Below are 27,902 nucleotides of genomic sequence, written 5' to 3'. Positions count from 1 at the left end.
TTCTTTAATTGTTACAAAATAAACGCAGTACTCTTTACTCAATAATTAGCTTTCGTTAGCTGTATATTTATATGTGTATATGATCTGTATATATAAACCATTTGTTAGTTTACATGCTCGTTATCGTTTGTGAATTTTCATTTGGGAGGCAAAAAAGGCACTATAATCTAATAAGTTACGACGATTAAAAAATTAGTTTTTCTTTCGTTCCTTCTGTATATACTTATATACTTTCATATATATTCTCATTCACTTGTTCGCCGATTCTACCGATTCCTAACGAATTCCGTTTCTTATTTATAAACTAAATATGCCCAAAAATTGGTGTTTCAAGAACTCGAAGTAATGCTTTCAAAATTCGTTAATTTTATACTCCTTTATTTATATATCATTTTCATTTTTGTGTGTGAGGCAAGTTAAGTTAGGTTGGAGTTTTTCTAGGTAAAGTTTAGGCAATGAAAAACAAGCCCCAATCGTTAAATGCCCATTAACACGTTAACAGTATTTTGCCACTTAAACCGAGTATAATGACAAAAAATAGTTGTTAGGGATTAATTGTTTTGCGTTTTATAAATACAATGTAAGCAATAAATTAATTAAACAATGACAAAAAGAACATATATTTATATTTATAGGTACATAATAAATAAAATACACACACAGAGTTGAACTGTTTTAAGCTTACAATATAGGTTTTCGTTACATTTCGTTTCTGTTCATTATTATTATTATAATTTTCTTTCTTATTTTTTGATTTTTCTTAATATTTTGTTAGACAAATTTGTAATGCGCACTTAGTCGATAGGAAGAGAACCAAAAATCGAACAATTTGCAGCGAATTTTGTAAGCTCGGCGCACGGCCAAAAGAAAAAGTAAAGTGATAGCTAGTCCATGTGGTTTGCTCCACTGTGCGAGCCCCAAAGGATTCGCACAACGGCCAGATACTTTGCTTTCCCTTTTTGTTTTCTTGTTGTTTAGGTTTTCGTTTTCGTTTCTCTCTTGTAGTTATGAATATATAAGTATATAGTATATAGTTTACATTAATAAGCCTATATATAAATTCATTGCTTAACATCGCTGTACTTTTAATGTATTTATTTATCTGCATGTTTCGGGAGTTTTGGATCTGGGAGCTGCTGTTACGGGGACGTTGTCACAATTTCCATTCAACAGATAATCTTCAAATGCAGGAATCGACTTAACTATGGGCCTCTGAGTGTTTCACTGATGTTTCTGCTGCTGCTGCGGGTGTTGCTGCTCCTGATGCTGCTGCTGCAACTAGCAGGTACACGGATAAGGTAATCAAGTTGGATACAGATGCCACAATATGTTTACAGATTATGACGGATTCACATAGATGTTGATATTCATGCACTTCGATTTTGCTTGCTTTAATAGCTCACACATTTAATTTATCATTTGCCCTTTCTCTACTATCGCCTAACGCTCTCCTTTTCTATCGTTTCGTTATATTTATATGTATATATATGTGTGTATCTATGTAAAAGTTTATTTCTGTTGTTTGTTGAACCTTTAAGGAAATGGAAGCGGATGGATATATTATTTCTTCTTGTTGGTCGCAAGCATTGGGGCGCTGCGCTGCGGTGTTGTGGGTCGCGACGAGTTCATTCCACTATACAGATACTTGGCCTTCTTCTCGGATGGTTTCAGGATCTGCAAATCGAATAAGATATCAAGCTGTAGTAGAAATCGTGGCCAGCATGCATTGGACATCTCACCTGGAATGAGCACATAAGCGTGTCGTCCACGGTCATCATTCCGCCGGCGTTGTCGAACTCTCCACAGTAATTGGGCGCCGAGAACAACGTGACCAGTTGCCGACGCGCAAAGAACTCGTAGCCATCCTCCACAACCTGGAAAACCAACAGCTCGTTAGAATTATCCACTCAAATTACGAGAATTTTTTTCACCCACCTGATGTGCACGGCAGATCAAGTCCAGCTCGTGCCGGTTCAAGAACTTCGAGACCACATCCACGCCGAATGTGAAGCTCACACCGCGATCGTTCTCACCCCAGCCCTGAACATCCTTGTCGGGATCACTCCACAGGAGATCGCACAGTAGCCCGGTATCCGGCACATCTGTGGGCCGCATCAGGCGTCGGATCTGCTCCATGCCCTGAAGATCGGGACTGAGGCCGCCGTGGCAGCAGAAGATCTTTTCGTCAATGATGGCGGCTACCGGCAAACAGTTGAAACAATCTGTGAAAGTCTTCCACAGTTTGACATTGTATCGGCGCTTGCACTCATCGTAGAAGCCTAAGTGAAATAGATAAAGATTAAAGGTATAATCGAACAACTAATGTGTATTTGGACTTACCGTAAATCCTATTAATACTGGCGCACTCGTGGTTGCCGCGCAACAAGAAGAAGTTCTCCGGATATTTGATCTTGTAGGCCAGCAGCAGGCAGATGGTCTCCAGGGACTGCTTGCCCCGATCGACGTAGTCGCCGAGGAACAAGTAGTTGGCAGCCGGAGGGAATCCGCCGTACTCGAACAGGCGCAACAGGTCTGTGTACTGGCCGTGAATGTCGCCGCAGATGATCAGCGGTGCCTCCAGTTCCAGCAGGATGGGCTGTTGCAAGAAGATCTCGCGCGACTTGAGGCAGAGGCCACGCACCTCCGCCTCCGTCATCTGGACCTGCTTGCCCGTTCGGCAGCTGCGCACTGCAAGTAAACCGGGTGTTAGTGGACTCCACTTGCAGATGGATTCATGAATAGATAGATATGGCAAATACACATAGTCAACTAGAGCTTAGCCAACGTTTGACGCTTTAGCAACGGACCGAACGACAGACGAGCACAGTAACTATCGACGCAGACACGAGGAGACGAATCCATAGTTGGGTAAGGATTTGAGGATTTTTGGCGGGAAAACAATGCCACAAGAAATGATTGCATACTTTGAGGCGCTAGCGAAACTGCGTGCAGGCTAAGGTGAGGGTACACTTGAGCTCAAAACATCGGTACATGTGTATTGTTCTTGAAAATATTTATGAAATACACATAACTAAGCGGTATTTCCATAGTTTAAAAGCATAATAGCACATACAAAATACCAATTCAATTCTATTTGGACTAGCTAGTTCATTCTACTTTTGCATTACTAGTGTTGTGACCACAACTGTAGGTTGTTTTTAGCGTGGGCGTCATACAATGGCGCAAGGCACAAGTGTGTGGTTGGACTTCCTGGTCTTGGGGATAATTGCAGGTTGTCGCTGTTCAGAGACCATATCTCGAAACCTTGGCCAACAAGTGGGCGTGTACACACAGCCCACCAGTCCAAGCCACACCACAACGCCATCTCACCACCTTCCTGCAATTAATTTTGTGCAAAAAACGCTCCAGAGCCGTGGAAAAACGATGATAGTGCTATCCTTTATCCTGGGAATACAAGTAGGTCGTCCTCTGTCAGTGTCAGTGTGTGTGCGCGTGCACAAAAAATTTAATTAAATTTGGATAGACCAAAATGCTGGCCCAGCGCTTGGCTCCAAAAAGCAGGCAAGCCCCACCCATTCGTCCTTGCCCCGGAAGTTGTGAGCCAACTCTGGATTTTGGGTCGAGAGCCAGTTCTCTGGCTCCCAAAAATCGGGGTAGATCAAGGAAGGAGTGCGGGTGCCGGCTCTGATGGCCAACTGGGTTGCGGTGCGAATGGACGAGTTGGCTAACACAAAGTCAATTCCCGGAACGTCAGCACTGCACTTTGGCTCAGCTGTGATTTCAGTAATGGTTAATTAAAGTTATCGCACATCGATGTGTAGGAAGCCCAAAAGGGAATTTAATTTATTGCGCATTTCGAGTTGACAGCACTTTCCAAAAAATTGGGTTTTTAAACCCAGTTAATTAGTTCATTTATTATGAAAATTAATTTTCCTCTAGCTTTTGTTTGGTGTGGGAGTTATTTAATAACTGCTTGCAAATTTAAACTTGTAACTGCATTCGCAGAATAAAACAAAATAATCAAATCAACAATCCATGCAGTGCTTTATGCAAATTCCGAGAAAATGAAGTGCATTTTTTTTCCACCCTTTGGTAGGAATTTCCATTTCCAGAGGGAAAAATCAAAGTTAAACGATTTTCCACCGAAAACAGTCAGTTAATCAAATGAAACCCGGGCTAAAGTTCTTTGGCGAACTTTCCGCCCTCTCTTTCGTTTAGCATCGGGATTGCATTAGCATATATACTATGTACAAAGTACAGCTGGCGGATGTGGGATGTGGACCTGACCTGAAGGCGGTAAAGATAAATACACTGAATTATGCAAGCCATGGGTTCATGCACTCGGAGAAGTGGAATCCGTTTAAGTTATGCAAAGGGTTCCTGGCTCCTCGTTCCCGGGCTCCTGATGAATCCGAAGCTGCGAAGCTGTTGCATACTTCCTGGACTCGTATTATGTAATGGGTCTACCGTCTGCGGTTTCAAACTTATCAAAGAATTACTTCCGCCCGTGCATAAATTTGCTGCGAACATCTGCTCGACTTTTAGCAGGGATTATTAAGTTTGATGGGGAAAATATGACGTTTATCGGAAAGATTTTATGGAATGAGGTTTCATTTAAGTGGAATAGTTTAATAGAGGAAAATACTTCCAATAGTTCTTCTGTACACTTCTAAAATCATTCATATGTAGGAAAATGGCATAGAATCAAAATATATCTACACTTGCTGCACTTCGGCATTAATCAAAGTTTTCTGCAACATTTTCTAGCCACATGGGATTCGGTGACCCAGCAAATGATCATCACAGCTGTCATTTGCTTCATAACATATCTGCACGACTTTAAGCTCAACACTTTGACACACATATGGCACAAAGCTGCTGCTGGGAGATGGTTCAGATACATAGATATATAGATGGATGGTTGGATGCGGACCGGAGTGATAGGGAAGCTCTTTATTTTTCATTTTTATGCAAATTTGCGCAATGTTCCACTCCACAGACAACTGCTGCCCACCTCCCCGCATGCTGTCAGGCATTTGTCAGCATAAAGAAGACATCACCCAAAAGGGGGAGAGTGTGGCGTAGTGGGTGGTTTTCTTTTGGGGGCGGTGGGTGGTTCTGTTTTTGTACGGTGCGGGGGCGATGTAACATTATGCGTAAGCAAAAAAGACGCGCATGTTTGTTTATCATGCATTTTACATGAGGACGCAGAGCCATCATCATACAACGCAGACATCTGGGCATGCTACGTGCCGAATCCACTCCGCATGGGAACTTCCTGTCTGTCTGCCGTCACATCTAACTGGTTCATCATGATTAACAAGTCTTAGCCGCTTTCCTCATACCCCGGAGTCAACAGCCAGTTGGATAAGCAACCCTTCCATCCTTTCATTATCGCCCACATCTCCACATCCACATCCTCATCCGCATCCTCCCCCTGCTGCTTCACCATCGCGGACAAATTAAAAATGCAAGAAAACATATGGGTTTGGGTCGGCATGTGATGTTGATGACTTACTTGAGCGCAACTCATCATCATCCAGATAGGATGTGCGTTTCCAACTAAGAATGCACCCGTTCATATGAATGCTATTTAACCATATATCCCACCGAAACCATTATCAAAATTACCCTCGTTTGGGCAGTATTAAATATTGTTATTTCCGTTATTAATAAATCATTTTTTGGTTAGACCTTTCATGCCAGTTCAGCTCAGCTGCCTTAAATTTCCTGTTGTATACTTTCCATCATAATCACCAATACAATCCCCCAGCCTTTCAAACAATTTATGATATTGCGAGATACCTGTGTGTAATTCACTCATATCCAAAGGGCATTCCCATCAGATGCGAGGGAGTACATGGCAAAACGGAATCCATCACGAGATTCACCATTTTGCGCTACGTGGGAGACAGTTGATGGAGTCAAAGGAGCGTCTGCGTCAGACGTTTTATGACCCGATTAACTCCCAGGAGGATGAGCTGGTTGGTAGCCGGATGGCTCTGGCCAAAGTGGAGCAGCAGCAGCTGCCAGAAGTTAAACTTTGAAAGAAAGGAAGCTGACGAGCAGGAAGGGCTGAATGAAAATGTTTAGCCATTTAGATAGCAAAAACTACCGAGTGCCGAGATGAAAGTTTGTGGACATAGCAGGCGAATAAACACGACCGACGAAAGCAAAAAGGGCATGGCGAAAAGATAAGGCGCTCGGAAAAGTTGAGTAAAATCAAATTAAGTGCAGCGAATTATTTTTTATTCTGTGCCCAAAATAACAGCAACGCTGTGAGCGAAAGGTCCAAAGTTCAAAAGAAGGACTTTTGGGTGACAAGTTGCTCAGTTTATCCCACAAAACTTTGCCGAAACCAAAGTTCTCATTAAATATGGTAAATATTTTGGAACGGACTTTAAGCTGTTATAAACCCGGTTATAAGTTGACCTTTAATATTAGTCGTTTTGCAGCGAAAAATTGAATTTCCATCATGCTCGAATGGATGCCATGCCGCAAATTGAACAGCAATCAAATCCCATCACCTCCCGTTTCCATCTCAACCTGTCAGGTTGCAACCGCAAACGAATCCTTCCCCAAACTGCGCATATATCTTATATATCTGACTGCATCGGATATTTGCAGAGGTGGTAAGCTGTCAATTTAATTAACTGTGTGGTCGATCTTCCCCTCTAGAAGTCCATGTGGATTAAGGCTATAAGTTGCGGGCAAATAGCGTACAACACTTTATCATTTACCAAGTGTGAATTTCACACAATCATGCATTGTATATAATAATATTATTGTATTGTCAAATGAAGTAAAGAAAATAACGTATACGTTTAATTAGACCTTTAGTTAGAGGTAAAAGTTTGATTTTTACCATAAAAGATTCCTTTAAAAGAATGAGGTTACCCGTAATGTAACTGATAGATATCTTAATTTAATACTATTTTTCCGCAGTGTAATCTAGCCATGTGGCTGGATCCATCGTGGGCGAGGTTCAATGTCGAAATCCTGTTCTTTTGACGCTCTCTACTTCGTAATTGGACCGCCCAACGACCTTTGGCTTTAATGCCTGGCAAGCAGAATATTTCCATGCCCAAATGATTGTTGCCCATTAGGGGTGCCACGCCCATCCAGCACAACCAGCACACCCATTACATCCAGTACACCATGGCCTAGGTCGTCCTGTGTCCTTTGCGTGCTCAAGTTGAAATCCGAGCAAATGAAGCAAAGATAACAACGCCGACACAACCGCAACAAAACATCGAATAATGAACGCCTTTGGCCCCAAGTTGATTAAGGACGAGTGCAGGAAAATTTCGTTTGAAATTTTTGAGCCACCAAAAGAAGAACAAAAAATATAAAAAAAAAAAACACGAAAAACAATTCACTTGCAAATCGGTAATTGTTTCCGTTTTGCATTGACCCATTTTGTTGGTCAGCAAATCGCTTTCTCGTGCCCGAGAAATGGAAATGTTAAGTAAACGAGATTTACTTACTTCCATTTAAGTGAAGTGAGTGGATTTATCCAAATCGGAAGGAACAAAGCTGATGATAATCTTTATTTAAGCGGGAGAAACAATTTCATATCAAGTACCATCGCCAAAACGGAAATCTCCTTCGTGGTTTCAAGTGATTAAACAAAAAAAAAAACACCCAAATTGGTGCAATAAAAATTCGTAAATACTTCCGTTCAACATTGACCCACTTGATGTGCAGGATTTGTGGATGGGGTTGAATGTCAGGGGGAAGTAGTTAGTGTTAGGCCCAAACTAATTGGTATATACATATATATGTACAAATTTTCCTCAAAAACTGCACAAAGGCGATCCACGGCAGCAGTCATTGGGTAACCACCTGACCCCCAGTTTAAACCACCATGCCCCCCTCCCTCCCCTCACCTTGCCCTCCGCACTCGAAGCGACTAAACCCTACCCCAAGTCCCCATTTAAGCACATTAGCGATGATTATAACGGCGTTTACATCACACAGCAGCAACATTTTTGAGGGTTGCTGACGACAAATGGTGCAAAGTTTAGTTGGGGCGCACATGGCGTATGCGTAATCCGTTTGGATAAATATTCAGCGAGCAACGAACCGAACCGAAGGCAATCTCTGGCAATATTTAAATCACGCAAAAATCCTGGAAATTGTTAAGCGAAATTGAGCAGAAAACTTCTCGAATCGAAATCCAAACAAAGCGAAAATTGCGGTCGAAAAGATGTTAGCGAAATTAAAGCAAACACACAAAATCGTTTTATTTGTGCAGCACAAATTAGTTTAAGCGCACGAAAAAGCAACAAAGTGCTGAAATATTCAGTTCGTTTCGAATAACGAATACACTTGTATACAAAAGTCGCCGATTATTTACAAATCCTAAAGAAAATCGACTTTAAAGCGATTTCCCAATGCTAAGATTAATAAAAATTCATTAAGCATAAAAAACTCACGAGTAAATACGCAGTATTTAGGTGGATTACACAGAAAACGATGGAAATTTGTTACACGAACAATTTGTTTGTATTTTAAAATTCAAGCTAAACGAAATCATCATGCTAGAATAGAAACTCATTTACAAAATGTATTGAAATCACGCACAACCCTTTAATCGATTACAATTTCATTCCGCCTATTAATAGATCAACTCGCACTAGGAATTTTCATTCGCCAGCAAACGCAATAATAATCATAAATTGTTAACCGAATTCCATTTCCTGGAAATCGCTCGCATATTTCGTAATTGTTGGCAATCTGCTGGAAACTCTTCAATCGAAAAGGAAAAGCAAAGTAAAAAAAAAAAAGAACGAGATGCTGTTTCTCCGCTGCTGCTTGAGCTCTGCCCTTTGACCCCGGACCCGGAACCCTTCCTGTTTTTCGCTTTCCAACTCATTTCGTAGAACAAATCGAATCAAATCAAATTTGTGCAGCTTTTGCTATGCTATTCACTGTGGCCATTGGAGCGATCTATTGTAGATGTTTGTGCGTTGCCTTGGCGAATCCAAAATCTGAAATCTGAAATCTGAAATCCGAAATGCACATGGAAAATGGAAAATGTACAGCAGTACAGTCGCGTGTGCTTTCTACTTCAGTGCGTACCACGTTGCGTATGCGCGCTATTTATAAAAATCAATTTTTGTGCCTTGGCAGCCAAACCAAACCAAAGAGCGAAAAAAAATGAAGCAAAGAAGCGTCCAAGAAACGAACCGAATGGCAAACAAACAGAAAGCAAACAACGTTGCAAAACAAATAAATAAATAAATAAATAAATAACACTGTTTAAAGCACTGTCTAGCATTAAGAACGCCAATTGAAATCAGAAGAGTTAAAGGCCGAATCATATAGGAAGTTGCCTTGGCTAACTTTTCTTTGTTTGGATTCACTCTTCATTTTCCGCATACAACATCTTCTGTCATCGCATTTTGGCCATGTGCACAATAATATGTTTTCCTAGTTCTATAGGAATTTGGATTTTTATGACCATTTTGAACAAGATTAAATTAAATAAATGTCATTGTATATTTTAGTTATTTTATGGAGTAAATAAATAAAATGCCTTAAATTATTTAAATTCCAGCGATTTCGAATGATTAGCTTAAACACACAACATTTCCCCCCTCGAAGCATCAGTTTTCTCTCCATTTTCTTTCTTATCGGGCTCGTTTTCCCTTTTTGCCTGCCCTCGAGTTTCCTCGCCCCCCCTCACTTGTGCCTCCTTAAGAAACAAACAATGACAATGTGAAAAGGCAAAGAAAAAAGGAAAAGTTTCCAACGCGTGCAACAATACCACCGATGAGCAGGGGGGCAAGGCAGAAAGAATCTTATAAAATAAACATTTATTTTTAGCATATTGCTGCTTCTGCTTCTGCTTCAGCCTGTGCCTGTGCCGTTGCTTTAGTTTAATTTTTTCGACTGCTGGCCTGCTCTCTGCTCTGGCCTGCCAAATTGGAAAATGGAAAATGGAAAACTCAAAAAACGCAAAAGGCAGGGCGGTAAATGGAGGGGGCCAGCGGGAGGGAGGGGGGTTGCCAGCATGGCGCTCGGCCAGCCACTGCAAATGCCATATACACACAGAAGGCACTCCTCTGCCTCTTTCGCATGCTAGTTGTGTGTGTGTGGGGGGGGGCTTCCTTCTCGGTGGCATCGATTTTGTAAGAAGCTCCCTCGAATACACGAATAACTAACTAACCAGCCCACCAACCCACCAGGTCGCCAGTCCACCAGCCCACCGAAGTTCCAACAACTGCACTCATTTGGCTTGGCTTTGACTGGTCGTCGTCGTCGTCATCGCCTTTGGCTATTTATCGAGCGACATAACTGCAAAACCAAGCAAGCTCAGGGATGCCAACGAAAACGAGAGCAGCACTTTCACTGATCGACGACAGAAATTACCTAGAGGATCACGGATTATACTAAGATAACAGAAAATGTATCAAATCCAATATATGATATTAAGAAAGAAATTAGTTTATGCCGCTTTTAAACATCTGATAGTATTTTGTTTGCTTCTACAAATCTCTTTTATGTTTCCGTAAACCAAACATAATAGTTCTTGGTATTTGGCAGAATTTTAACCAATAATTTCCAATAAAGATCACTTTCGAAACGAACACATTTGATGCACCTTTTATGCAGTAAACACTGGCTATAAATAGTCCAACATTTTTAAACGGAAACAGCTCTGAATATCAAAACACTTTAACAACAATATAAATTACTTTTCATGCATACAAATATAATATAGGAAACTAACAACTCAATGGATTCGAAGCATTTACGTCGACGTATTGTTTTCTATATCTGCGAGTGCAAATTCCATTTTATTTACTAGAAGCTTTTGCTTAATTAGCGCCTCGTTATGATTGTGTCGTAAGGCGGAAGCTTTTCCCCAGTTGTTGCCACCCACAAACCCCCCAACAACCACCCACTGAAAATACCCCGAGAACACCCCTCACTCAGCGGCTGATTCATTTGTCTTATGGCTTGGCATTTGTCCACCGTGTCTTTGTTTTTATGCCCTTGCAAACGGCATTCTAAATTTCTGGGCACATCTGTAAAATATACACTATCTAAACCTATAAAGTATACGAGTATATACCCCTGGTCATTGATCAGCTTTAAATCAGTACATTTTTAAATATTTGTATATAATACAGGCTAAATTGAATTATGGCCAGGGTATTCACAATTCGTTGCTTTCAACACACCTATCTTTCTTGTTTTCCTTTACGCGCTGTAAGCGTTTTTCCAACTTATCTTATCGCCAATAATTGGAAGAAACACATGCGTATATATCTCGGGCGACCTTAAAAATAGCCATTCCATTTTGACAACACCAGCGACAACAATAATAAGAACAATGCGAGAAACAACAACAGCGACAACGAGTCAACGGGAAAGAACAAAGACAGCGAAGAGCATACATGGCGTATGAGTAATGAGCGTTTTCTACATATTTGCCGGCCGTGGTTGAAGTTTTCTTGGTTCGTACATTTCAGTTCCCTTGATTCGATTCGATTCGATTCGATTCCATTACATTCCTCCACCGAGGGTCGTCGATTAACCCAATTTAAGACTGTTTTTTTTTTTTGTTTTTTGTGCCACACTTCCGCGAAGATCTTTTTCAATGTTTTCATTAATGGAATGTCAAATGAATATTGTGCGAAATCTTCCAGCTTCAAGTAATCTTCCATTTCTATATCTTCCAAATAAACACGATTATTACGCAACAACATTTGTATTTATACAATTGAACTGCCTATGATCCCTTTGGACCGCCGCCCCTGCCGCAATTGTTTAAACATTCGCAAATGTCTATTTGCCAATTAACAATCATAGGGAAAAAAACATTGAGAATAACAAGATCCGCCCTAAAAACACCGCACTTTCCTTTCGTTGCACAGCTAGTTTTTGTGGGTGGCAAGAAAAGCACATTATTTATTTTCATTTAATTTGCATTCTACCTTGAAAGTTGTTTTGGTGTCAAGTTGTTTTCCATTTGTTTGTAGTTTATATTTTCTGGTTTACTGGGCTAAAAAGTGTCATATAACAGCAAGAATGACTGATTTGTGCAGTTTATAAACAGAATTATCTATCCTTGTCACTTTCCTGCAGATTTTTGCAAATCCAAACTTTCGAATTTTTCAGCAAAATTTTCGGAAAAATGGACGAAAATAAAAGTTTGCAGGTTTGTATACTGTTGGATAGGAAATTTTGTTACAAATTCAACGAGGTATTACATTCCACTTTTGGAAAACTATTTTAATTGCTATCGAAAAAATACAGATTATTTTGCCATAAAAGAAAAACAAAATAATTTTTTTAAAAACTAATATTTTCCTACGAGATTTTGACATAACTTGGCCAACAAAGGTATCATCGCTAAAATTAAGACTGTTTTGTGCTGCTAATAAGCATAGCTAACTATCCCTATACTTATTTTTATGATTCACATAAATAAAAATTTTGCCAAATTTTCGCATTTTCGATAAGGGGTAACATCATCAAAATTTGCGAAAAATGGCAAAAATTTTGAATTTTAAATTTTGAATACAGGTCGATAGGGAATTTTGCTACGAATTCAACGAGGTATGCCATTCCACTTTTGGGCAATTATTTTTATTTCTATTGAGAAAATACTGATTATTTTTTACCCAAAAAAACAAAATAATAAAATAGCTAAAATTCGGATATTTACAAATGGGGTTTTCTCCATAACTTGGCTAAAAATGATATCACCGCTAAAATGAAGACTGTTTTATGCTGCTAATAAGCATAGATAACTATCCCTATCACTATTTTTATGATTCATAAAAATAAAAATTTTGCCAAATTTTCGCATTTTCGATAAGGGGTAACATCATCAAAATTTGCGAAAAATGGCAAAAAATTTTAATTTTAAATTTTGAATACAGTTCGATAGGGAATTTAGCTACGAATTCAACGAGGTATGACATTCCCTTATTGGGCAATTATTTTTATTTCTATTGAGAAAATACTGATTATTTTTTACCCAAAAAAACAAAATAATAAAATAGCTAAAATTCGGATATTTACAAATGGGGTTTTCTCCATAACTTGGCTAAAAATGATATCACCGCTAAAATGAAGACTGTTTTATGCTGCTAATAAGCATAGATAACTATCCCTATCACTATTTTTATGATTCATAAAAATAAAAATTTTGCCAAATTTTCGCATTTTCGATAAGGGGTAACATCATCAAAATTTGCGAAAAATGGCAAAAATTTTGAATTTCCAATTTTGAATACAGGTTGATAGGGAATTTTGCTACGAATTCAAAGAGGTATGACATTCCCTTTTTGGGCAATTATTTTTATTTCTATTGAGAAAATACTGATTATTTTTTACCCAAAAAAACAAAATAATAAAATAGCTAAAATTCGGATATTTACAAATGGGGTTTTCTCCATAACTTGGCTAAAAATGATATCACCGCTAAAATGAAGACTGTTTTATTCTGCTAATAAGCATAGCTAACTATCCCTATAACTATTTTTATGATTCATACAAATAAAAATTTTGACCAATTTTCGCATTTTCGATAAGGGGTAACATCATCAAAATTTGCGAAAAATGGCAAAAAATTTTAATTTTAAATTTTGAATACAGTTCGATAGGGAATTTAGCTACGAATTCAACGAGGTATGACATTCCCTTATTGGGCAATTATTTTTATTTCTATTGAGAAAATACTGATTATTTTTTACCCAAAAAAACAAAATAATAAAATAGCTAAAATTCGGATATTTACAAATGGGGTTTTCTCCATAACTTGGCTAAAAATGATATCACCGCTAAAATGAAGACTGTTTTATGCTGCTAATAAGCATAGATAACTATCCCTATCACTATTTTTATGATTCATAAAAATAAAAATTTTGCCAAATTTTCGCATTTTCGATAAGGGGTAACATCATCAAAATTTGCGAAAAATGGCAAAAAATTTTAATTTTAAATTTTGAATACAGTTCGATAGGGAATTTAGCTACGAATTCAACGAGGTATGACATTCCCTTATTGGGCAATTATTTTTATTTCTATTGAGAAAATACTGATTATTTTTTACCCAAAAAAACAAAATAATAAAATAGCTAAAATTCGGATATTTACAAATGGGGTTTTCTCCATAACTTGGCTAAAAATGATATCACCGCTAAAATGAAGACTGTTTTATGCTGCTAATAAGCATAGATAACTATCCCTATCACTATTTTTATGATTCATAAAAATAAAAATTTTGCCAAATTTTCGCATTTTCGATAAGGGGTAACATCATCAAAATTTGCGAAAAATGGCAAAAATTTTGAATTTCCAATTTTGAATACAGGTTGATAGGGAATTTTGCTACGAATTCAAAGAGGTATGACATTCCCTTTTTGGGCAATTATTTTTATTTCTATTGAGAAAATACTGATTATTTTTTACCCAAAAAAACAAAATAATAATATAGCTAAAATTCGGATATTTACAAATGGGGTTTTCTCCATAACTTGGCTAAAAATGATATCATCGCTAAAATGAAGACTGTTTTGTGCTGCTAATAAGCATAGCTAACTATCCCTATAACTATTTTTATGATTCACATAAATAAAAATTTTGACAAATTTTCGCATTTTCGATAAGGGGTAACATCATCAAAATTTGCGAAAAATGGCAAAAAATTTTAATTTTAAATTTTGAATACAGTTCGATAGGGAATTTAGCTACGAATTCAACGAGGTATGACATTCCCTTATTGGGCAATTATTTTTATTTCTATTGAGAAAATACTGATTATTTTTTACCCAAAAAAACAAAATAATAAAATAGCTAAAATTCGGATATTTACAAATGGGGTTTTCTCCATAACTTGGCTAAAAATGATATCACCGCTAAAATGAAGACTGTTTTATGCTGCTAATAAGCATAGATAACTATCCCTATCACTATTTTTATGATTCATAAAAATAAAAATTTTGCCAAATTTTCGCATTTTCGATAAGGGGTAACATCATCAAAATTTGCGAAAAATGGCAAAAAATTTTAATTTTAAATTTTGAATACAGTTCGATAGGGAATTTAGCTACGAATTCAACGAGGTATGACATTCCCTTATTGGGCAATTATTTTTATTTCTATTGAGAAAATACTGATTATTTTTTACCCAAAAAAACAAAATAATAAAATAGCTAAAATTCGGATATTTACAAATGGGGTTTTCTCCATAACTTGGCTAAAAATGATATCACCGCTAAAATGAAGACTGTTTTATGCTGCTAATAAGCATAGATAACTATCCCTATCACTATTTTTATGATTCATAAAAATAAAAATTTTGCCAAATTTTCGCATTTTCGATAAGGGGTAACATCATCAAAATTTGCGAAAAATGGCAAAAATTTTGAATTTCCAATTTTGAATACAGGTTGATAGGGAATTTTGCTACGAATTCAAAGAGGTATGACATTCCCTTTTTGGGCAATTATTTTTATTTCTATTGAGAAAATACTGATTATTTTTTACCCAAAAAAACAAAATAATAATATAGCTAAAATTCGGATATTTACAAATGGGGTTTTCTCCATAACTTGGCTAAAAATGATATCATCGCTAAAATGAAGACTGTTTTGTGCTGCTAATAAGCATAGCTAACTATCCCTATAACTATTTTTATGATTCACATAAATAAAAATTTTGACAAATTTTCGCATTTTCGATAAGGGGTAACATCATCAAAATTTGCGAAAAATGGCAAAAATTTTGAATTTTAAATTTTGAATACAGGTCGATAGGGAATTTTGCTACGAATTCAACGAGGTATGCCATTCCACTTTTGGGCAACTACTTTTCTTGCTATCGATGAAATAGTGATTATTTTTTACAAAAAACAACAAAATAATAATATTGCCAAAAATCTAATGTTTACAAACGGTGTTTTCACCAGTCAAACGGTGTTTTAGCCAGTCATTTTCCCTTTCCCCTCCCATAATTTTTATTACTTATTTATATGTATGCACTTTGTTCTGGGATATTCTTTAGTTCGCGACATGGCCTTGCTACTTTTTTCATTAAATTCATTAAATTTTGTGGGTGTTAATTTTTCAACATCAAGCGAAAAAGTTGAGATGGTTGTTGGTGGCATTGAAGCTGTCCATCGCAGGTGTTTCGACCTTTTTCGCAAATTAATTGAATTTGTATGAGTTATATTCGCTGATGGCTGATGCGTTAAATATTGCAATTGAGGACATTTGAAATGGCATCAAAAGGGAATACTTTTAGCTCGGTTTTGATTAAGCTGTATGCTTGAATGGATATATAAAATGAGATTTATAGAATGTGATTTAAGTGTATTTAAATCCGTCCGTTAGCCATACTTGGCAACCATGACTATTATGGCCGGAAAGTAACCCGAGTAATCTGTTTTTAGGCCATCATTTGCTTGCCATTTGTCCATTCAACATCACCTCCTTTACTTTCTTGGGCATTAGGGTGTGTTAGTCCAAAGGTCAAGGCACATGGCAAATGTATTTCACCCAAAAAAAGAAGATGAGTAAAGCTGCGAAGTACCTTAAATTCTTCGCGCACACAAGTAGTTCGAGTAGAAGGTGAATCTGGATGATGGGGTGGCAATAAGTCGAATGGCCAGAAAGTTGAGCAATTTGGGGTAAACTAGTGCAAGGATAGCTGACAGGCGGCCAGAAATGGCAAAGGAAACGTTGATTGAAACCGAAATTGGGTAACTGAAACTTGATGAACTAGTTGGAAAACAATAAACACTCGAAGAAAAGTGGCGCTTGATAACGTGATAAGTGAGAAGAAGGATATTAAGTAATGTTTCCCAGAAGTGATTTGTGGAGGACACCAGTATTGCGAGTAAAAAGTTTGTTCGTTCTAAATTGGATTCGTTTTCTGGGAAAATAAGTAGTTTTTCCTTTTCAATGTATTATTTTAACTGGTGTTTTTTTTTTATTCCATAGAGCAATTAGTAACAAATTGCTTTCCACTCGAAATTTTCCTTTGAGGTATTGCTTTAAGTAAGAGGCTTAAAGCGAATTTCCCTCCGGTTTTTCCCATGGGGTCAAAAAGTCATGTTTTGTGCAGCGCCAGCAGATTGCGACATTTTGGCCACTGCTACACCACTGACCCCTTAACTTTCACCCTTGGCCACTGTTCCTTTGGAGCAAACTTTGTTGATTTATACTTTCATAGCTCTCCGGCTCATGAAAATTGCACAAGGAGCACGGGGCCGTCGTGTAATGCCAATAGGCATTAAAATTGCATGCAATGGACATTGCGCCAAGGAGCGTTGCAAGGGTTGCCAAGAGCTTCTTGAAATGTGTCAGCAATTATGGCAACTGCGTCAGCAATTCCATTAGTCAAAAGCTGTAAAAGCCCTCCAAAAATAGTAACAACTTTAAAGAATTTCAAAGAACTTCCTTTATACCTTTAAATATTTATATTCAGAAGTTGTACTCACTATCACTATATAACATTCCCTTACAATCTTAAGCCACAATTTTCCCAAATCCCTTGCGAAATTTGATACCACAGTAAAATGTGAGCATATTCCCGCCATGAAATGCCGTGCGATAAATTCCAAATTGTCGCATTCTGAATATATCTGTCCATTCACAATCCGTGGGCCGAAATTATGCCATTGTCCGCCTATTCCAAGCTCAAGGACCTTGTGCGCCCCATTCAACCCCTTGAAGTATGCAACAACCATTTACAACTCCGCACAGCCAAGATGAGCGAACTATAAAAAACAACTTACAATGCTAAACAACTGGAGAATGGCCCGCAAAAATGGAAGGCAAAAATTAAGCAAGCAAAAAAAAAATAATAACTAAGCCAAAAGGTCAAATGTATTATTAAGTTGGTTCTCTGTGTGGGTGTGTATGTGTGTGTTCCCTGGGTGTGTTTCTCTGAAAGTAAACGAGAAATTGAATTTTTCGCCCATTATTTTTTTTCTTTTTTTTGGGTCAAATGGTCAGGTTGTTCTGGCAGCCAGACCCTTCCATGCCACCTGCTTTCTGCGGTGGTAACCTTCAAAATTTTGGCCGAGTATCATGTTAAGCCCTCAAGTATCCTTTGGCCAGGACCCCCACACACACATACATATGTATGTACGTGTCATTAGATACAAACATTTTATTCTTTTTCTTCTTGGTATTTTGCGCCACTGGCAATTCGTTCTCCCTTTTTTTCCACCCCCTGCCCAGCAACCATTTCGAGCATTTTTTGCTCTTTGCCGCTCGTTTTTATTTGCCAAGTGCACGCAATGTGACAAAACGTGGGCGGTGGGCGGTGGGCGGACTTTCAGGTGGGTGGGTGGCTTTGTGCGCTGGTGAGAATTATAGTGTCATATTATATAACGTGCTATGTGCACGTGTGCACCTACGGCCAAATAAAAATAGAACCGCATGTAAAAGGAAGAGGGGAGAAAGCGCAGCAACACCATAATTAAAACACTTGCAGTTGTAGTATTAACTGCAGCCAGTAGCTAACTTGCCGCACACTGCGAGAAAAACAGGGCAAGGTTATAGGAGTCATCACTTAAGTAATTTTATTGCAATATAATTCCCCTTTAAATATCATTATTTCAGTGCACTACTTTCTTTTACTTTCGCATAAATCATACTTTGTAGACAGAATTCATAGATTATTAGCTAGTTACTCATTATAATTAAGTACCATTTCGAGATCATTATTCAGAGAGAAGCGAGAAATTTTGGCTTTGGCTTAACTGCGCTTAAGCATGCATGAAGCGCTGGTTCTGTTGTCGTTTTTTCTCCGTTTTTATTTTAATTAATGAACTAACTTTTGATGTTCGCCCCCTCACACCCTCGCACCCCTGCACCAACATTTTCCGCATCTATCTCGCTGCGCTCTCTAGTTTATACGCGATTATGGATGCAGGCCAACTTTTTTTGGTTTTTGCTCTTTTGTTGGTTTGTTGGCTTGTGAATTTCTGTTTCGTTGGTTTCGCCCCCTCCCGGTATTTATGACACTCGACTGGACTGGTATGGTATGTTAACCATAATTAAACAAGTAACCACGTCTGGCATTCATCGAGAAATGAAATTACCAGCTTATTGCTCCTTTCTATTGATTTAGCCTATTCTTTGTGCTTTTTTTTCCAGACTGCAGTTTAAGCAGCTCTCATTACCCACCCACTACTACGGTTGGTATCCATTCCCCTAAAGCAGAGTCCTCCTGCCACATCGCAGTGCCTCCACAGATGTGCCAAAAGCCGATGGCGAAAGCTAATCAAAAACCACTTAAATGGAAACGTAGGCATTAGCGAAACCTCCCCACTGATCGACCAAAAAACAAAAAAAACAAAAATGAAAAAACACTAACGGCCCTTTGCTAACAGAATCACCAGACACGCAATGCCAGTTTTCCATCGTTATTTGTTTTTTGGGCCACTATTGCCAGCTCTTCTTCTCTTTTCAACTGGCGGATTTGAATTCCCTTTGCCATTATTATCATTATTTTTCCACGCTGATTGACTCACGTGAAGGTTATGACATTCAAATTAGATTTTCAATAGCCGCGGCGCGGTAATTCAAACAAACTTGAAGAGATCTCGATCGCTTTTCTAAAACAAAAGATGCAAGACCAAAGTCGACCAATCAGATACCCATTAAGAATAACAGCTGTTAATGTGCAGCACTTAAAAACAGACTACTTATAAAATGAAAATCACATTTTAGTGATACTTTTAAGCTCTTTTTTTGGCTATTGCTGAAAACCACAATGATATTCCGCTGGTGTATAAACTAAATATACAACAGTTTTATGGGCAATTACAGGGCATGTAATCGCACAATGTCGAGAGCGATGACAACCCTGGCTGGCATGCGAGAACGACGACTTTTGGCGACATCGACGACACACGGGAAAGCCATTGGACGGTATTTACATATATAAATACAAACACATATATAAGAGAGACTGGCGTATCTACAAACTACAATCAATTATACAAATATTATACAAACATTAGAAATGCATCAAAATAACGAAGGATATTTGTCAAGGCACGGAACGGAACCCTTGGAGGGGCCAACATACGACAACGGCGTCTGTCAGTGGGACAAGGATGACACTCGGCACTGACTTTTCCGTTCCGGCGGAAAAGCGGTGAAAAACCCCAAGCCTTGGCACACTCTACCATGGCAGCAGCACGTGCGAAAAGAGGGGAAAATATGGGACAACAGGCCAATCAATAACACCGAACAGCATGTAACTAGAATAGAGGCTTGCAATCATTTACTGGGGTTAAGGTTCCACGATTTTGTTGGCCAGGGGTTAAGGTTTCTGGCAGGATAATTGCGAAATTTTGGAGGGTAACTTGTTGCTCTTGGTTTTTTGAGCATTCGACTCAAACTTTTGCAAACTAAATGTCATTTAGTGTACTTTACACAACCTGATTAGGAACTTGCCAATAAAAAAATCTACACTCAAGTTTATAATACATTATTTTCTAATCTTATAGATACATATGTGTTTCGTGTGATTCTATAGGTTGCGATGGTTTCGATAACAGATAACCCGAGAACTCACAAGAATTTGTTGACAATCGAAACCAGAAATACTTATATAAGTCCCCTATATATAGCAAAGTCCCCGATTTGTTACATAGAGTAACTATCTGCACACTCAACGCCAATCAATTTTGATATAGTTTATGATTATTGTTTAACACCCAGAAGTGCTGCAGTCGTTTGCCATGTCGCGTGTCACATTCAACGAGATTCTTTTTTGGACAACAATTGCCATTGCCCCCCTTTTCCGACGTCATCATCATTCCCCCATCCGAATCCCAATCCCAATCCCAGTCCATAGAAATGGCAACCCCTTGCTGCCGCATTCTTCTCGGATTTTTATACATTTAATTTGTTTCGCATTACATTTGACGATAGTGGATTTTGCGCTGTGTGAAAACAATTAGATGAAGGCGATGCGATGCGGGCTGTGGCTTTTACGGGTTGGGGGGATTGGCTGGAGTGATTGCATAACACACGGACATACACACACACATAGATAGAGATACACATCTGTAAAGTACCATATATTTATATATACCTAATCGGGGCAGGCGTTGGTCAAGCGTTGGCACTGACATCGCGATTGCAGTTCCGGAAAAGTAAATGGTAACCCCCCACCAAATCATAAATATTATGAAACTCTTCTGGCCCAAAACAGACGTAATTGTTTCTACTAATAGCTATTCTAGTGAAGTGCAGATGGGATTCCAGTTAATATGCCAGTGAGTATTGTTTGCGCTATTGATTGCAAACCCCAATCAAACATATTGCAATTACATTGGCAAATAAACAAAAACAGTACCGCTTTACTAGGTACATGGATTAGTTAAACAAGGGCCCAGGTCTACATAAAAACCCGATTACTCGATTACAAATAGTTTAAACTTTCAAAGAATGAGTTATAACCCCCCCTCCACAATGATTCATTCGAACTGCCTGAGAATGAGCTTATCAATGTCTTATCAATAGCGTTCATATTTTCGTGAATGCCTAGTTATGATGAAACTCAAAGGAAGTTCACATTGTTTTGCTGAGTGTACCCAGGGATATAGTGCTGATTAAGTGGGGATATGTATTAGTTCGGAATTGCAATCCCTTTGTGCTTCCCAAGCTTTTAGCCGTGTGACAAGCGAGTGAGCTGGCCCTAAAGTGATAAGTGTGGGTTGCATTTGATTGGAACAGAGCTGAATGGGATTGGATTTCGGATTGGATTGGCTTGGCTTGGCTTGGCTGCACGGAGGAGAACAAGCGCCAGGGGTCTGGTGACGTGGTGGTGGGTGGGGGTTTTAGAGGACAGCACGCTACTTAGAGTATGAAGTCTCATGGTCATGGTGACCACCACTGCAGTATGGTTTTTACTTTTGCACTGGACTTATGAATGATCATCAAACATCGACAAAGTGATCAATAGGGGAGGTTGTTCTTAGATTGAAAGTGGTAATACCAAACTCGGCGACGAAAAAATCGCGCAGTTTCAATCTGGATTTCTTGGGCTCCTCGCGCGGATGATGGACGGTGATCTGGTCGCCATCGGCCGATATCATCGTCTCGCTGGGCGGCGATATCGAGTATTGCTGGAGCAGACGGCGCTGCTGTTCGGTGAGATCGTCCAGCGGATCATGGCTGGAACCTGGGCCAGCGCCGGCACCAGGAGCAGCAGCACCTGATCCCGATCCGTATCCGGATCCAAAGGAGGCCACCGCCGCCATCGACGAGTAATTGCTGCTGGATGTGGGCGATGTGGCGGATGCGCCGGATGCTCCGCCGGCGGCGGCCAATTGTTGAGCGATTAGCAGCTTCTGGGCGTGCTCTTCGGCCTCTTTTTGTTTTTTAAAGTCTTTCGAATGGATGCACATATACATATATATTCATATACACGTACACATATAGATATATGTATATATAAATCTATTAAAACTAAGGGGTGTGGGATGGGTGGAGTGGGCTGCCGGGAAAAAAAAGCATAAAAGAACACAAAAGGAGGGCGAAATTTTCATACTTCTCGGAAAAGCGAGAGCCAGAAAACACGACAGCCCGGCTAAGTGCGCTAAAAATTCAATTTCAATTTGCAATTTGACAAATGAAATTTATCTGCCGCCGCCGCTGCTTTTGCTTTTGCCATTTTTTTTTTTTGCTGTCGGTGACAGAGGCTGATGACGCTTCATAGATCAAAATTAATGGTTTTTTTCGGGGGGTGGGTTGGTGGGCGTAGTGCCATGACCTAGCCCACTCGATGACCTTGACAAATGGTTGTGGCCTACCTCGACCATCTCGCTCAATCTGCCCCTTTAGCCCATTGCCCGTCTGCTTTGCCAGTTGAGAGTGGTTTACAGTGATCAATCGATAGCTAACACAGTAAGTAAGGAAATGTACTTTTTATGCTATATTTATATACTTCCTAAAGTAGAAACATAACCAATATCTGAATAGATTCTTCTCCGTTTTCCTTCTGCGCTGCGTTCTCCCCTCGAATGACCACTGTAGTTGGGTCGTGTCATATCAGCGCAAGCAATAGGTGAAACCGAAAGACAGAATCGAACGAAGAAAAGCGAAACTCATTGCGGAAATGGACAAAAAAACCGAAAATCGCAATGTTCAAATGCAATATCCCCGTGGCGTCGGTCAGAGCTAAAGCCAAATGGTGGCGGTGGCCCGCCCCCCGGAAAAGCGGAAAAGCCCATCCCGTCCCATGCCGCATCTTCGACATTGGCTGACACTTGCAAAACGAGACAAGCACTAAGCGGCTTAAGCAACCCTCGCAGAGGTTGGGTTTTCACCAGGGCAGAGGCATATCGCATTCGAAACCGAGAAGAGGTTGCAAAAATGTAAACTATTTAGCGCTTTTACGCTTTGCAGGAAGGTTGCATGATGACGACGATGACACAGCCCCCACCGCCGATTCTAAGCCACCGACAGTGGATATCGGCTATAGCGATCGATGATGCCCAGAGAAAATCTTATTGATATTGATCGCTGAATGGAAATATCTTCTTGGGGGCTAGGAAATATATGATATACTATGGAATATTGGATATTTTGATATATCGGTCGTAGATTTCTCAACCGTCTGTAGCGGTAGTCGCGTGACACGAACAGTGGTCCCATTCCAACGGGCAGTGGGGTTAATTGCGACAAAGCTCCTTATCGAGAAACTCATGTGATTCCATTCCATTCTTTCGTCGGCGATTTCATAGCTACACATTCTGTTTGAATCACGCCCGTTTTTATCAGCTCGATGACGTCATTGCCAATATAGGCGAAACAAGAAAAAGCACAGCTAATAAACCAAAAATCATTTGGAAGACATTAGCGCAGGACAGAGATGGCGTGCTTAACAGCGCGATCACTGTTAGTGTTATGTAAACGCTAATGAGCGTAGCAGTAGATGCTGTCGCTCTTGTTGTTGTTGTTATTGTTTTCGCTGTTTTCCGAGAGGAGCAATGAAAATCAATTAAAACTAATTGATTCAAGAGTCAAATTCAAACGGTTGCAGCGGCTGCAGCGGCGGCAGAGAAAGGGGCTCTCGCAATAACAAAAAGAAAACCTACTACCATTTAAGCGAACAATGTGCAATAATTAGAAAATGCAATCGCACACACACACGCACGCACACACACAGATAAACTGTGTAATAAATTAAAACGGGGACAGTGGCGTGGGAGGGGCGTAGAGGAATGGGGTGTTGGGAAAGTGGGATTGAAATTTAGGGGGAAATTTAGCATTTACTTACTCTCCAGCAGCCGCTGTATCAAACTGTCCACATTCAGATCGAAGTCGCCCATTTTTCAGCAGCTAAATTGTTCTTCTATTGGCCGCGTTTTGTTGTTGTGGCCAGCTGTTCCAGAATTCCGATTGGAATTTTTGGCGCAACAACTACACGCACGCACACACAAGCACACACACACGCACAGCGACGCCCGTTAGATTATAAACTTGTATTGTATGCTCGATTGTAAACAACAAACTTCGTTTAATTCAAATAGTCAGTATATTCTTTCAGTATATATTTTCTCTTTTTCGGTCGTTTTCTTACTTGCCGCAAAAGGCAATTTCACTTTATGCTCTCTTTTTTTTCTTATTGAGATTTTGTACGGTGGGCCGCTGATGTTCACTGATGTTGCACGAGGGGCAAGAACAGAAAAAAAAATATATAGACGCACGGCCGATCGACTTTCGGGATCGCAAATCGATCGAGGAATATATAAAATATATATATATATATATAGGTGTGTTAGATCTCTGCAGGGGGAGAGGAGCTGAGAAATCGGCTTAACTGAGAATTTATAAACCAGCGTAATCTTTTCTCCGCCAATAACAAAACTCGTCGGACAGCTAGCTGAGTATGACCGTTTGCGGGAGGGCTGAAAATCTTTTCGACTACAGCTACAGTACGACCTTATCGATAGTCCGATGGGCAACGCCGCCAGACAGTGCTCAGCAACGCGGAAGTTAACGGTCAAAATCCTTTTTCGCAAACTTTAAACTTTTCACTGTGAACACAAATCTCGACCGAACAAGTTGTGTGCTCCCTTAACTTTCGTTATTAAATGATATCTGGTAACTGGCCTATTTTAGACAACACACACATTTCTCTAATCCTTGCACACACAGAGCGAAATCGAAATGGCTGTTTCGGCCATCTTTCCGTTCCTCATCGCCAACAAGAAAAACTCAATGCTAGCACCTTTGCTCTTTTTGATCTCAAGTGGATTGATGTTTTTCAATCTGGACACCTTTGTCGCCAACTTGATAATCATAGGGCTAGATTAGGACGGCGGATTGAGCAGTAAAACAATGTGGAACAATGAGGCTGCTCTGATTACTTATGGATTGTGCTTACTCGTGTTAGGATTGTCGGTATTCATGCAACGTAGCTACCGTATCTACGGTACAAACATGGTAGTTCTACAGAAGGAGGCAGCTCTACCATTTGGCGAGAAGTTTGAAGAGCCCGCCAAGGAAAAAACCATCTATTGCAATCGTATCGAATAACTGTACTACAAAAACCTCTTAAGCTATCAATTGTTCGAAATTAAAGTCAAAATAGTCATTGTCGAGAACGAAAACTTTGTGCAAGGCATTATTTATTTTAATTTTTATTTTTTACTAAAGAAGTTTTAGGGATGTCTCATTACTTTGAGTAATTATACCATGACTTGTTTTCTGTCTAAAAAAATAAAGTGCAGGCTGCAATTTGAACTACTATTTAGATATAATTCACATAAATAATTCGATATATATAGTACATAAAACCTATCGAGTGCATCGGCATCCAGGTGAACAGCTGTTTCTGCATCGATAGACCCCGGCAAAATGCATCTGATATCGATAGGCGATAGGCCGCGCACTTAAGAAATTGAATTCACCTAAAGTAAACACTAAACGGAATCATAAAGCTTGGACGCGCAATGAACGGAATGAACTATTTTCCGAACTACTACTCCATCGAGGACATATTCGTGACCCAGGAGAAGGTGGAATGCCGGGTGAACACCAAGCTGCAGCGGATGGGTAAGTGATTGGCTTGGACGGACACGCACATCCTGGCCAGAAATCCGACAATATTGAATTGCTTGCAGGATTCCTGGACTCCGGCGCCGAATCGGATGACCTGGAGCCCGGCAAGACGGTCAATCTGCCGCTGTGGTACATCAAGGAGCTGAAGGTAAACAATGCCTACTTCACCGTCGCCGTGCCGGATATATATCGCAATGTGCACAAGGCCGTCTGCGAGGCGGAGACCACGCACATCGAGCTGGGACGCCTGCACCCGTACTTCTACGAGTTCGGTCGCTATCTGACGCCCTACGATCGCAACCATGTCATCGGCCGCATCATCTTCGAAACGCTGCGCCAGAGGGTACGCCATCTCCTGGACATCTCAAAGAGCGACGGACAGGCAGCCAAAGCGGAGCATCGACTGGACAACATCGAGGCCAAGCTGCACGAGGCTGGAGTGCGCACCAACAGTCAGGTGGGTGGCTCTACTACCAGTCAAGTGGGCACGGAGTTATATTAACCACATAATTTCAGTACATCGAATGGCTGCAGATGACGGGCAACAAGATTCGCACCTCGGAGCTGGTCGAGGAGCACCAAAAGAAGAGGCGGCGTGCGGATCGCAGCGATGACGAGGGCGATGCTCTGCCCAACAGCAAGCGGGCCACCTTGTAGCAAGCAAGTAAACACGTCTAGACCACTGATGTGCTGTGGAACTGTAGCAACTTTATTTCGTCCATTCGTTCGGTGGCCATAGGGCAGCCTGACCTCTCAAAAATACACTTTTCATCTACTCTATGCACACGGCTAAATCCATTTGTACATGGGTTTCGCATACAACTACGCATAACTAAGCATCCAATCTGGGACCGGTCTTAAACAAAACACATAGGAGCTGCCGGTCTGCGTTCTTCATGGACTTGGCAATAAGCCAAAGCGATGTTGCGCCACATTATTACATATAAATAGTTAACTACATATATAATTATATTCTTGTAAGCTCAATTAAAATTTGATTTTGTGCTAGTTTCACATACAGTTCACAAATAAACATATACACCAATGTCAGCATACATAGGTAGTTCGTTTAAAAGCAACCAATATAGGACTTCGTTCTATGTCAGGGACCGTAATGCTTATAAGTCTGGATTGTGCTATCTGTTTATTTTGGAAGAGTTTTCAATGGTATAATGTAATGAACTAAGCGAGTTAGGCTATAGCGCAATAAAGTAGACCAATATACATGCATGTATATTACCATATACTCGTAGGTGGTAAATGTAACAAATGTGTTTTTTTTCTTCTTTGATAACCTAATAAAGATAATCTAGTAAAACCAATCAATATCAATTGATTATTGTCTGAACATCAGAAGCTTCGCAAAATGAGCATATCGAAATATTTCAAACAGTGGTACAGCATTTTGAATTTAAAGAATAATATAATGGATACTAATGCTTAGCTCTCGTGTAGCACAATTAAAAATCTGACTACTAATATTCTTGTGTTTTGTAAAATATCGTGATATGCAATTCAGAAAATATATATTCTGGTCGTACTGTACATCGTTTTCCACTTGACCATATTCTCTCTACATAGATGGCCGAAAAATGATCTACGGTCCCCGGGAATCTGGTATCTATATATATATATATATATATCCTTTGATCACTATACAATCGGTGACTTGCGCCGCGAGATTTCACAATATTAATATATATATATATATATACATATATATGTATATGTATATCAATATATGCACATCGAACATTCCTAGCTGTGCTTCTGGCCAATTTCTTTTGGCTTTCATATGCTACTCAGTTATCCTTCTTCCGCATTCGCATTTGCAATATATATTTCTAACAGGTTATGGTATCAACACAAGCATTCATTATT

At 39.6% G+C, this 27,902-nt stretch overlaps 2 protein-coding genes across 4 annotated transcripts; one reads left to right on the top strand and one right to left on the bottom strand.

Annotated features, from left to right (window-relative positions):
• Positions 1-33: 33 nt before the first annotated feature.
• On the bottom strand, positions 34-24,854 carry LOC117146855 (serine/threonine-protein phosphatase beta isoform). Of its 2 annotated transcripts, XM_033313425.1 has the most exons (6): positions 24,235-24,854; positions 21,949-22,341; positions 2,341-2,688; positions 1,936-2,279; positions 1,740-1,874; positions 34-1,674 (listed from the first exon to the last, which is right to left on the bottom strand). In XM_033313425.1, the coding sequence occupies exons 1-6, from the start codon at positions 24,284-24,286 to the stop codon at positions 1,561-1,563; spliced, it is 1,386 nt and encodes a 461-aa protein (XP_033169316.1). In that variant the 5' UTR covers positions 24,287-24,854; the 3' UTR covers positions 34-1,560. The 2 variants fall into 2 exon arrangements, with proteins under 2 accessions (XP_033169316.1, XP_033169317.1); XM_033313426.1 differs by lacking the exon at positions 21,949-22,341 and having other exon boundaries at positions 24,235-24,849.
• Positions 24,855-25,831: 977 nt separating this feature from the next.
• LOC117146698 (probable DNA replication complex GINS protein PSF3) lies at positions 25,832-27,076 on the top strand. Of its 2 annotated transcripts, XM_033313089.1 has the most exons (4): positions 25,832-26,015; positions 26,084-26,478; positions 26,538-26,685; positions 26,761-27,076. In XM_033313089.1, the coding sequence occupies exons 1-3, from the start codon at positions 25,913-25,915 to the stop codon at positions 26,676-26,678; spliced, it is 639 nt and encodes a 212-aa protein (XP_033168980.1). In that variant the 5' UTR covers positions 25,832-25,912; the 3' UTR covers positions 26,679-26,685; positions 26,761-27,076. The 2 variants fall into 2 exon arrangements, with proteins under 2 accessions (XP_033168980.1, XP_033168979.1); XM_033313088.1 differs by having other exon boundaries at positions 26,538-27,076.
• The last annotated feature ends 826 nt before the right edge of the window (positions 27,077-27,902 follow it).

This window comes from Drosophila mauritiana, chromosome X, assembly GCF_004382145.1.
Source record: "Drosophila mauritiana strain mau12 chromosome X, ASM438214v1, whole genome shotgun sequence".
In the NCBI taxonomy this organism is placed as follows: Eukaryota; Metazoa; Arthropoda; class Insecta; order Diptera; family Drosophilidae; genus Drosophila; species Drosophila mauritiana.
This window is presented reverse-complemented; position numbering and strand designations above follow the sequence as displayed.

What these genes read in the sequence shown, in the direction of transcription:
- LOC117146855 (XM_033313425.1), bottom strand. Translation starts at nt 24,286, where the DNA reads ATGGGCGACTTCGATCTGAATGTGGACAGTTTGATACAGCGGCTGCTG. An exon ending in GATACAGCGGCTGCTGGAGA is followed by an intron (nt 22,342 to 24,234) that starts GTAAGTAAATGC and finishes TCCATTCGAAAG; the next exon opens with ACTTTAAAAAACAAAAAGAG. An exon ending in TTTTTTCGTCGCCGAGTTTG is followed by an intron (nt 2,689 to 21,948) that starts GTATTACCACTT and finishes GTTTACTTGCAG; the next exon opens with TGCGCAGCTGCCGAACGGGC.
- LOC117146698 (XM_033313089.1), top strand. Translation starts at nt 25,913, where the DNA reads ATGAACGGAATGAACTATTTTCCGAACTACTACTCCATCGAGGACATA. An exon ending in CACCAAGCTGCAGCGGATGG is followed by an intron (nt 26,016 to 26,083) that starts GTAAGTGATTGG and finishes AATTGCTTGCAG; the next exon opens with GATTCCTGGACTCCGGCGCC. An exon ending in GAGTGCGCACCAACAGTCAG is followed by an intron (nt 26,479 to 26,537) that starts GTGGGTGGCTCT and finishes ACATAATTTCAG; the next exon opens with TACATCGAATGGCTGCAGAT.